The following is a 12,461-nucleotide window of genomic DNA, read 5'->3' as shown; positions in this document are numbered from 1 at the left end:
TTTTTATGGAAGTGACCAGAGAAAAGTTAATTAATAATAAATATTTGTGCTGTAACTTTTGATGTGTGGTTTTGTGTATGCTAATTATCTATAGGGTAACAAAAAGTCTGACAGTGCCTGTGGGACGAAGAACAAACATGGTAACTGCTACATAGGTAAATATTAGCAGGAGCTTATATAGGTTTATTATTATTAATTAATAATAATGTATAAAAATAAATTAAACAGGGAAACCTGTCTGATACACTAGCAATCTATTTCTGTAACATTGTTTAAAAAAACAACGGTAAAAGATCATTTTTGTCAGGGTTTTTATTTTTACCAAATCATTTTGTTTAATTAGATAAAAAGTGCAATGTCAGACAGTTGTCTTACTGTACCACTTGCATGTTGGACAATATGGCTAGTGTTCATGCTTTATTTGTGGAGGAAATCCCCCAATTTTGATAAATGTGTATTCTGTGAAAAGGATAATATGAACTCGACAGGTGCACATATGTTTCAACTAAATAAACTTGATAAGCCAATGGAAACTTTATATCATTCATCATTTGATCTTAAACCCAAATGTCTTCAATGAATAGCAAATACAATAGAATTTACCTTGTTGTTCTAATGGAGCAGACTGTATATGGTACCCAACTCAGACACTACCAAGAGTGCTCGAGCAAGAAGGGCAATTATCAGAGAAGTGTCCAGGAAGCCAGCTACAACAGTGAAGCAATGAGCTCACTGGCTGAAATAGGAGAACCTGTATAGACTTCAACAATATACTCTTCACAGATGCAGCCTCTAGGGATGTCACGAGAACTGATACTTTGGTACCAAGTCGGTACCAAAATTCTTAAAACTTGACGGTACTTGTCTTTCTGCAATAGCATTGGTACCGTTTTTAATTAAAGTAACAAGGTTGCAAATAACTGCAAATAACGATGCTATCGTTCATTTCGAACAAAGCGAGGAAACATCTGGAATTTTGCGAAGCACCTGAAAGACAGACCCTATATTATGTTTGTTTGCGGCAGCTGGCATTGTGGCTGTGAAACCAGCTAATGTAATGCTCCATGTAATGTTTGCGATAGCCAGTTATTTGTTAACGACACTAATGCATTGCAATGTTATAAACTACCTCCTAATGGGCCACTGTGCATCGCCATTCAGCCCGTGTCCTGTCAGCGAAATGTAGCCTAATGTCACAAATAATTATTCAAATGTTCATGCTTTTAATAAATCTTTTTGGCCTGCCCCCACATCAGTGAATTTAAACTAATGCTTGCATTCAGAGTATAAGGGGTGTGTGTGTGTGCGCGCGTGTTTAGGAGTGCATCTCCACTGTAGCCCCCACTCATTTTCAGACAGTGTTTGATAACTAAAATATCCCCCTCTCTCTCTCTTTTTTTGCCAGTATCTGCCAGTGGACGAGGTCCTCCAGGAGAGTTTTTAATTCTATTTAATTTTATTTTATTTTTGTACCACACCGTGGTATTTTGGTATCGAGTACTTTTGGTGGTATAGGTACCGACGACTAGATTTTTGGTATCGTGACATCCCTAGCAGCCTCTATGGCAGAGTGGCCAGAAGGAAGATGATACAAATACATGATACAAACTCTTAGAGCTTTTGTTAAAAGAAAAAAATTGTGGTCTGATGAGCCATATGGTTGAAAAGCAAATCCAATTTTGCTGAAGATGAAATACAGCCCAATACCCAGGAAACACCATTTCTGTGATCAAGCACAGTGGTGGTAGCATCATGCTCCATGGTTTCTTTCAGCAGGGGAAACTGGAAAGCTTGTTGCCATCACAGGCAAAACATATAGAGCCAATACAAGCAAATTGTTGAGGAGAACCTGTTTCAGTCAGCAAGACATCTGCATTTAGGGCAAAAAGTGTGTTCCAACAGGACAATGAATGAAAGCATAGGGCAAAATTACAAAGGAAAGGTTTTGGGGGAAAAAAGTTATGGGTTTTGGACTGGCCAAATCACTGCCCAGACTTTACCGACCACAGATTTCCAGTTAAAAATCTGTGGCATGACCTGAAAATTACAGTCCACCAACATTCTTCTTCTAACTTGGGAGAGTTGGAAAAAGTTTGCATTGAAGAATGTAAGAAAATGGCAAATTCAAAATGTACAAAGCTTACAGAGACACATCCAAGACAACTAAAATATGTAACTACTGCAAAAGGACAGCTCACATTGAGGGGGTGAATACTAATCAGTTAGGCAATTTTCACATTGTTTTCAATTGATTCTGAGGACCTCTAAATACTTTATTAAAAAGTATAAATGAAAGAAAACATGCTGCCCAAATGCCATTAGAATGACTTTTATTCAGTCTGCATGAAATGGTAGGCCAACATTTTTTCCTTCACATGTAGATCAGCATCTTGCAGATTTCAGGAATGCATCATGTGCTGGAGATCTCCTTTTACGAATTTGCAAGAAAGCTTAAACAATGTGGAAAGTCAAAAAGTGCCCCAATATATTTCAATTCACACTAATAATTTTAAATAGAATAAGTTTACAGTAATTGTTTAAAACTTTTTATTCAACTAATGCAATTTATTCTTATATTTTTTTAAATGATTGTAACAACGTGATTTTAAAGAAATGTTTTTTTTTTTTTGAGAGTGTTAAATATTATTCCAGAACAGAACTATATTGATGCATCGCAGCATTTCCCCAAACACAGCTATTTTATTCTGACAAGTTTTTTTGCATAACCACTTTAACTGTAAATCCATGCATTGTTGACACTTATTTGCACATGTATATTTATGATTAGTTTTTATATCACGTGATAATTTTTCTCAAACCCAAAGAGACTAATATATATTCTGCTTAAAGTACATATGTAGCAGTTCCTTGCACCACCAGAACAGTCATTTTGTTAGCCTATAGATAATTAACCTACACAAGACCACACATTGGAAGTCACAGCACAATTGTTTAATTATTAATAAAATTTTCTGTTGTCACTTCTTGAAATAAAAAATGATGTGGCAGCCTGGAAGCTTAACAATGGTGGACTCTTATTTTGACTAGCAGGGTTGCAGAAAAATGAGCTTGTGCTGGAGGCACAATAAATATAGTCCTACTCACTCATCCAAAGCAATAATCAAACTGTATGGTAAATTTATTCTTAATAATGGTTAGATTGCAATTCGGGCAAAATCCTATTTCTTCCGCTACAGACAAAAAAAAAATGAAATAAGAGTTGTTTTTCCGATCTTGTATATTTAAATTTAATGCAAGACACAAATAGTTCAAATGTACACAAATTGAGAGCCAATATTGTCAAAACCAGTCTTTTTCAGTTAAAAGTATGTTTAAGCTAAAAAATCTCATTATGTTATTTATTTTATATTGCTCATTTTCATTAAGGATGCCACCAAATAAGGGATGACTGTATTAAATCTGAAAAAGTAATGTATGCATCTTATATGATGTAATGTTAACAATATCTAAATTTAAAAAATCTCACACTTTAGCCCAGTTACTTTTATGATCCTGCACAACAATCACAATTTTGAGAGAATTTTTGCAAGTTAGTTTTCAGATGATACAGTCTGATTGTATTTATGCATATGGATATATACACACAAGCAATCAATCAAATTCAGGTGAAGGAAAAACACCCAAGCACACCAATTAAAGGCATACTTGGATTTATTGGGATCAGTCAGAAGGTTAATACAAATATACAGTCCAAATGTGAACACTTGTGAACACAGCAGAAGAGAGAGAACTTGATCACATGGATCTCCCTCACGGTATGATTCATGCCAGTGGGCTGAATGCACCCTATCTTGCACTCTATCTAGCTCAGCATCTGGGCATGCTCGCTCTCCACAATACAAACCTGAACCGGTTTGAGGAACCAGGCAAGTCATTACAGGCTGTGTGAGGACACACAAGCATGTGCACATACACACAGCACACAGCAACAGGAGCTATCATTTAACACAACTCATTATTTTAATAGCTACATGTACGCCTTCAGCATCAGAAGAACTTCAGTTCTTCTTTCACTCAACGTAGATAGGTGCTGAGAGGCAAGGACATTCCTACGAGACACATTAAGCAAATGGCCTGAGATTAGGACTGGTTGTTTTTTTCCTTTTTTGGAGGGAGGGATGAAGGGTAATATAATATATATTCATTTAAATATTACAGAATTTCCTAGCTAAGGCCTGTCTGACATTAAACCTCTAGTAAAAAGAGGTATTTCTGATACAAATATTAAAATAACTTTTCCAAATCAAAGCAACTTTTGGTGAAATTTATGGAAAAAAAACCATTACTGGAAGCTGACACTGATTATCCAAAAAAAAAAAAAAAATCATGATAAACAAGTGCATACAAAAGATTAGGAGTTTCCCCACCCAAACCATCTCTCTCTCTCTCATATATATTTCTGTTGGCATGTCCTATTCAGAAAAATCGCTTCTGGTCAATGGCATACATCTTTCCCACCGGCACCTTCCTGAAGAATAAACTGTTGCCTCTGCTCATATTACCCTGGGGGGGGGGGGGGGGAGAGAGAACGTGGTTAGAAATTTAAATAATTTATATTGAAAAAGTCATGCAGTTTAAATGGGTTTTAAACTCACAGCTCAGTTGGGCTGAAAAACATCTGATAACATTAGTGACTACAGAGAAATTCATCAAAAGAATCAGTTCACAAGAGCTAGAAATGTAAATCAACTGTATCAGTCCAAATATACATTATGAAATTTTCTCCATGCTCTCAATCGATGAAGGCAGATCTAGTCTGTGGTGGCAGGGTCAAGTGTCAGCTGTGGATGGAGAGGAGGCAGGTCAAACCGGCATGTAAGGCATGATAATTGTCACCTGTGTCTTATTACCAGTAGTCTACATATTTGTGTCTTTATGTGCTTTCAGTGGCTCCTGTAACCCACTAGCGAGAGAGATAGCATGCCAGACTGCTTGGCAGAGCTTGCGAGACACGTACACAAGTTTTTGTTGTTTTCTGTTTGAAATTTTGCTGAAAAGTGCAGACTGAATAGACAGGATCCCGGAACTCAGTTAAGATTCCGCCTGTCTCTCGAGCCTTCCCCAGGTCCAGGCCCCCCACCACCACGCTGTCCAAGGGTGATCATGTTGTTTAATAATGACTAATAACCGGGGTTGCAAACTGGCATCCTCGGTACAAGGTAAACTCTACTGGCATGTTTACTGACCTCTCGGCTCAGGTGCCTCCAGCAGTCAAGCCAGGTTTTATAGGTTTCAGCATAAGGTGGTAAACCACCTGCCAACCTAGGAAAAAGTACACAGAAAACATGGATAAATAAAACACCAGCAGCTAGCTTTACAAAAGCAGCAGTTCACCAGAAGCATTAAAAAGCTACTCTAGATAATTTAATAAAGAATCTATCAAACTGTGTAGAACATTTATATTAATCATTTTTTTCAAAATTTTCATTAAAAATTAATGTTCCATTACAAGCTCATTTAAAAGGGGGGGGGGACTGGCCTAAGACAAGTACTAGTGGCATGGACTTATTTCATTCCCACATTGTCAAAATACATCTTCAGACCTGCCAGTTTTCCCTCCCACAGATCACTTGTCTAAGATAGAAACTGTAGAGCATGCATCCCTGTCGTTACAATGTAACCACCCGCTTGTAGACAAAAAAAATTACAAGTGAGAAAAGTTTACAGTAGAAAGGCTTACTTGACTACTTATTCTAATGTACAGCAATTAGTGAGAAAGTGTGCATGTAAACTTGTCTATAACAGACAAGCAGCATCTTATTCCCCAAGTGCCTGGTGTTTATACAAATCACTGTATATGCAGGAATTTAAACAATTAATCACTTAATTGTCATTAACATTAAACATATTTGCAAATGGTTAGATTACTTCATTATAGGCCTATTTCATTTTTCTTTCTTACATTTTTCTCTTTTGTCTGTTTTCATGAACTGTAACAGTAAATTTTCAATGCAGCCACAAAAACATCATCTATTTTTCCTGAGGTTTGTCACAGCTCCTGGGTTTGAGCCTGAGCTCTGCTTACTGTTTATGCTGAGTTTTGCATGTGCCTCCCGTGTTTGTGTTGGTTTCCTCCAGATTCTTCTTATGTTTTTTTGAGTGATAACTCATAGCAGTGTACCATGTTAAAATGCATAGTTTCTATAGAGTTGCAGAATGTAGAAAGGTTGACAAGTCTGCACGTTTGTGCCGATCAATCTAACAAAACATGCTCGTCACTGAAAATCTGCCCCAATAAATGTATAGTTGCAGATGCCAAATAGTGGTAGAAGGTAGTGGGGATTTTCAAATCTTGTTTCTACTTCAGTAGTGAAAAAATACACAAGTAATGTGTCTTACTACATAACTTTCTGCAAAACTGCTGGTCATGTGGTTGTGGTTTCTGAACTCCTTAAGGCTGATTTATTTCACTTTCACAGTTTTGGTTGGGTTTATTTTGTTTTCCTGAATATGATGCATAAAACCAGAACAAAAATATGCTTCAGCACTAACTGTGGAGTAAAACTACTTCAGTCGATATTACATCAACCAAAGTCCAGTGCCAAATAACAAATGAATCCTTTTTCAGCAATTGAGCCACTAGCTTTCTTTATTATGCACATTAGGCTTTTCAATTCACACTGACTGTTTAAATGATGGTTATGAGTTAAGAGCAATCATCACACAAATTATAATAAACATGCGTGTCTACTGTATACAAACAAACACAAGTGTATTAGCTCAATGAAAATAGCATAGTATGTGAGAAGGTGCTTTTTTTTTTAAATGAGCATTTTAGAGCTGGATATATTGCTTCATACTAATGCAGCGTGTAAAAGCCTCACAATTAAACACATGCTTAGCAAAAATTAAACAAAAAGACAACGAGACATATAATGCAGAACATCCAAAGATTTTCCACCATTTTCAAAACACATTGGGCCACTGTGATCAACCACTGGGAAGTAAGAGACTCCCTCATTCCTCAATACGCACCTCTATACAGCCTTTATCAGCAAAAAAAATTTAAATAACATGGTGTGTTCTGTAGTTTTCCCAGCGATTACACCATGGTGTGCAGCAGAAGGTGACACAGATACTGTTTGCTCACAATGACAACAGTTTATGCCCCTGCTAGAGTTGCTTTTTAAAAAGAAAGTATGTGCACCAACGCTGTTCAATCTTTCTGGATTCCTTGCAAGCACTAGAGTCTAAATTATGGGGGGAAACTGCCTGTACCAATTAACATACTTTTTTTTTAACCTAAATTATTTTTTTTCATCATTTTAGGATTCAAACTTGACCCAAAATGCAAAGACAAAGGCTTTTCTTTTTTTCTTCTTTTTAAAATCACAAGGCAATCACTTACCCACAGTTATTGACTGTCATCAGGTTGGAGACCAAGACAAAAGGGTAAGTCAGCATACTGGCAAAAAACTGAATGCGACAGACAATGAAAAATAGATAAACAGATATTAGTTTGGCCATTACAGAATACTGTAGGTTGTTACCCCAAACTCCTGTAATGTTACTCACCCCAGTGGCAGCCTGAGAGCAGTTCTTCATTTCACTCGTACGACTCATCTACAACAACACAACCAAAAAAATATAAAAAAAAATCACATTACAAGACCAAGTTTTTCACTACTTATTACAGATTTTCAGAGTGCCCGAGTTTGCTGAATTTATATAAATTAAATGTACTTTATAGATCACAATTCGAATGCATTCGTACTTACTGAGTCATCTATTGCATACGAGTTGATAAAGTGAGCAAGCAGGTTGCAGATCCACAGAGAGAAGATATCGCCAAGAAGACGTGGGATGAGGCCACTATGAAATGGACAGACACACGCACACACACAGATGCATTACTACATGAGGTAAAGGAGCATGGCATGCTTAACACTGTTTAAATTTCAGGATGTTGGGACGCAAACTGAATTTCAGTACATACGCAAAAAACCCAAGGATTCCCTCTTCTCTGTAGACAGTGATAATGGAATCAAAGACACCACTAAAAAGAATGACAGAACATCATTATTAGCAAAATGACAACACTGTATGGAAGGAAGAGGAGGAGGGTGGGACCCATACTGACCTATACTTGGTTTCTCTTCCAATAAACTGGACCATGCATCTAAGGGTGATCACTGTAATGAAGAACAAATAAATGTTCAGGACACAAGCAAATATTTTGGAATTGTACTTTTTTTAATAGCACAAAAATAGAAAAGCATTACCATGGAATGGATGTGTGACAATTGTGGCACAGGAGCGTGCGATCATCTCCTTTGTTGTCTGTGGAAAAAACAAACATGTTTTCTTTTTATAATGAGCTAATCTGTGTTTATAATGAGCTAATCTGTAATCTGTCTGTAATTCATGTACTTTGTGTGTGTGTGGGGGGGAGGGGGGGGTTAAAGAAGGCTTTAGGGCCATTGATTTAACATTGAGGATGTGTGTCACTGGAATTTATATACTGTAGACAGCAATACTTATGTAGGTAAAAAGAATGCTGTACAAAAGGCAACATCTGAATTCTTCTTTTTCTTAAAGGTAAATTTTTTTTTATTTGACTAGGGAGAAGCAAGTGTCTCTATACCATATACTGTCCATGGTACAGAGACAGAAACCTTTACACTTTGACTTTAAAGAGACCCACCTCATTGACTACATGCTGCAAAGATCCCTCCTCTGTTTTCTGGCCACTGTTCATGACCTTAAAATAGAACAACATGTATAGCTAATACGTTTTCAATTAAACTTTTCAACGCAATTATTAAATACAATTAAAGCAACTTAACTGCAACGTTAGATACACAGCTGTACATTTTGTCATTATATACACACAGATTTTACATGCATACCGTGCCCTCCACCAATATTGGCACCCTTGGTAAATGTGAGCAAAGAAGGCTGTGAAAAATTGTCTTTATTGTTTAACCTTTTGATCTTTTGTTAAAAAACATTCACAAAAATACTCTGCTCTCATGGATATCAAACAATTGCAAACACCACAGATTTTTTTATATATAAATCTTTGTCTGAAGAGATTGTCTTTGTCTCCTCTTCAGTTCACTCCACAGGTTTTCTATGGGTTTCAAGTCAGGGGACTGGGATGGACATGGCATGGACATGGCAGGACCTTGATTTTGTGGTCAGTAAACCATTTTTTGTGTTGATTTTGATATATGTTTTGGATCATTGTCCTGCTGGAAGATCCAACCACAGCCAATTTTAAGCTTTCTGGTAGAGGCAGTCAGGTTTTCATTTAATATCTGTTGATATTTGATGGAGTCCATGATGCCATGTATCCTACCAAAATGTCCAGGTCCTCTGGCACAGCCACAAATCATTAAAGTGCCCCTATTATGCTTTTTCAGATACTACCCTTCATGTACAATGTTTGTACACATTTTTACCAATAAATTTCTCATGACTTTTCCATGACTCTGAGGTAAATATTCAAGACCTAAACTCTCAAAGGATATCATCACACATTGCCTTGTTTACATGTTTAGCTTATGTGCAGCATTCTTCTCATTTGACTCAAGCACAGTTCCTTACATTCAGCCATGTGTCTCAGGTCAAGGCACTGCTTGCTTCTCACTAATGTGTGATGCACTGGAGCCTTTTTCAGCAACTTCTCAAGGAATGTAATCAAGAGTTTCTTGCAGCTATCTTAATCTCTGCCTTTATGAAATGTTTTTGGAAGACTTGAGTTGGTTCAGTGTGGCTTGTGCTGCAAATCCACTATCAATCTGAGAACTGTCCTTGTGCAGACTGCTGTCCTGAGAAAGGACATGGATGAGCTTTAGTGTACATGTGGCCTCTTGCAAGTTCTTTTCTTTCAGAAATCGTCCCATGAGGACTGCAAAAAAAAATAAAAAATTCGTTAAGGGATCTTATTATTCAGTTTGATCACTTAATTTGCAAATTTACAATCAAATTAAACTTACAAAATTTTCTTTTGAGCTAAACACTCCAAATGACATTTTATTTTGTAAACATTTTTAAACTATAAGAAGGAACATTACATTAACTGTAACAAAACTAGACCAATGAAATAGTCTAAACATTCACATTACTTTCACTTTTACTTTTATATCATATATTTAACATTTACATTTTTTCACTCGATTTTTAGTGGGCACAAATAAAAGTAGACTCATTACAGTTTCAAAAGAAATCTTCCTTTTATTTCAGACATAAACAGAGTATTTAAAGTCGATTCTGCTGTTATAAGGAGGGAAAAACGGCAATAAAAATCAAAACACACTGTGTGTGAATCAATAGGTGTCACTCAAGTTAAAGGAAGTTCAGCTTTTAAAAAAACAACAACAACAAACAACACGTGTCTAGACCTTGCATTTTATTCATTCCACTGTCCTGTGTCTCGCATTTCTTTTAACCTACTTAAACTTATGCAATATCTTGCTCTAAATAAGAAGTTGTGAAATGGAAAACGAGTGAAAAATTGCCATTTTATATATTTGCGTGCGTTTCTAATTACTGCAGTGTGTACAATAAAACATTAGCAATCACACAATCCATATGCTTACCTTGAATCAGTTTGTATATGTCATTAGAGAGGAAAGGCAGAATGGGCTGGTCTGACTGATGCATGGTGAGGAGGGGGCTGATTTCTCTCACAATGCTGTTAAATATCCCCACTTTCACTCTGAAGAGTGGATCAGCACATCACATCTACACCTCATCAAATGACTTCACTTTTGGATTGAGTAGTTCACCTCTCTTTACCATTTCGATGTATTTTTGACATGTGGCCAGAGCAGCAGTCCTCTTTCTGACATGCTGACATTCTCAATCCACCAATGCTTGCAAAACTTATGCGTGGGCGCGTTACATCCGGTTGTTGTCACAAAATCTTCGTGACAGGCAGGGCAATCATGGAACAGCCAATACAGGCTAGAGCGTCCATGTTTGACTTCCCATTCGGTGGATTTACATCCATGTCTGAATGCATTGTGCAGTATGTGCAACCTGCACGAATCGATGTTGATAAGCGACTTCCCCACATCATTCTACACTTACTTCTGGAGTATTTCAAATACTTTCCAATTCACGGTTGACCTGTCTGTCGAGATTTAGACAAGATTCTTGATTCTGATCTCAGAAATAAAGTTATTCATTTTCTCAGCGATGTCTTGAACTGATGAACGGCACATAAACTCTGAGCCGATGTATTTAGTTTTCACCGCAGACCCGTCCCATAGCCTGACATGCATGTCTAACTGTTTAGCCTGTAAATAATGATTCAGGCTTTCATCAAATAACATGACAGACTCTTTGCTTCGATACACTGGCCAAAGTCAGTTTCTTAAAATAACGAGCCATTCCAAAAGTACACATATATGAGCACTTACATTCATCGCATGCAAATCTGGCAGCTATCTTGCTGATGGGGAACATAGCCTGGAAAAGCTGGCTTGTGTCTTCGTAAGACTTATAAGAATAGTGAGAATTAGTCACTTTTAGTGCACACAGTACCCCTGCAACTAGGGTTTTGTTTCTGGACACAGCACTCAAAATGGTCCCTTGCTTAATGGTGGATGAGAGGGAAGCACTGCAGCATTTTATGACAAAGTCCACATTTTGCACGTCCTGGTCAATATAGACACACGTCCAATTCCAGGTTGATTCATACCATTTCCAATAGATCGGAACTTCTTAATTATTGCCCTTTAATAGGCCTTTTTAGTGTCTGTGCTATTTTCTTATAGCTGCTTCCCATTTTGCTGCACATCACAGCTATATTCCTTGGTCTTACCCATTGTTATGAATGAATGACTAAGGGAATTTGGCCTGTGTCTTACCTCATATTTTTACCCCTGTGAAACAGAAAGTCATGGTTGAACAATTTCCTGCTCCTAGTCATCTAGGTGTACTACAAAATTGTAAAATCAATGGGAATATACGTCAAATATATTTTTCTCATATGAATTCATAGGAGTGATGTAGTATATATATTTTTAATAAACCTGTGTTTTACTTGCAATTGTTTGATATCCATGAGAGCAGAGTATTTTTTGTGATTTTTTTTAACAAAAGATCAAAAGGTGAAACAATAGACAATTTTTCCCAGCCTTCTTTGCTCATATTTACCAAGGGTGCCAATATTAGTGGCAGGCACTGTATATACACAGTCAGTGTGTATGGTCCCCTTACCTCCAGTTTCTTCTCGTGGCATTTCTGTAGAGAATAAAAAATTGAGAGTTAATAATAAGCCATATATAAATAACCTCCTCAGCTGTCACATGCATGCTGGTCATGAACTATGGTGAGCTAAGGTGAAAATTTCATACAGCAGATATACAGAGTTATACTGATTAAATTACTGATTAAAAAAGTAAATAATTAGCTGCATGAATAAGACTCAACAACAACAACTATTATTATTATTATTATTATTACTACTACTACTACTACTACTACTA

General features: G+C 36.8%; 1 protein-coding gene across 1 annotated transcript in view; it reads right to left on the bottom strand.

The window, feature by feature from the left end:
* Positions 1 to 3,627: 3,627 nt before the first annotated feature.
* mtch2 (mitochondrial carrier homolog 2) overlaps positions 3,628 to 12,461 on the bottom strand; it is a 24,826-nt gene continuing 15,992 nt past the window's right edge. Inside the window, exons 4-13 of the mRNA XM_053617061.1 lie at positions 12,193 to 12,216; positions 8,666 to 8,722; positions 8,244 to 8,301; positions 8,102 to 8,153; positions 7,958 to 8,017; positions 7,740 to 7,833; positions 7,537 to 7,584; positions 7,370 to 7,437; positions 5,208 to 5,283; positions 3,628 to 4,524 (exon numbers count right to left, since the gene is read on the bottom strand). Coding sequence (XP_053473036.1) covers positions 4,438 to 4,524; positions 5,208 to 5,283; positions 7,370 to 7,437; positions 7,537 to 7,584; positions 7,740 to 7,833; positions 7,958 to 8,017; positions 8,102 to 8,153; positions 8,244 to 8,301; positions 8,666 to 8,722; positions 12,193 to 12,216 — 624 coding nt within the window. The 3' untranslated portion in view covers positions 3,628 to 4,437. The remainder of the gene's footprint in view (positions 4,525 to 5,207; positions 5,284 to 7,369; positions 7,438 to 7,536; positions 7,585 to 7,739; positions 7,834 to 7,957; positions 8,018 to 8,101; positions 8,154 to 8,243; positions 8,302 to 8,665; positions 8,723 to 12,192; positions 12,217 to 12,461) is intronic.

This window comes from Ictalurus furcatus, chromosome 27 (genome assembly GCF_023375685.1).
Source record: "Ictalurus furcatus strain D&B chromosome 27, Billie_1.0, whole genome shotgun sequence".
NCBI classification, from domain to species: Eukaryota; Metazoa; Chordata; class Actinopteri; order Siluriformes; family Ictaluridae; genus Ictalurus; species Ictalurus furcatus.
Note: the sequence above shows the minus strand (reverse complement) of the source record. Positions and strands in the feature narration are given on the sequence as shown.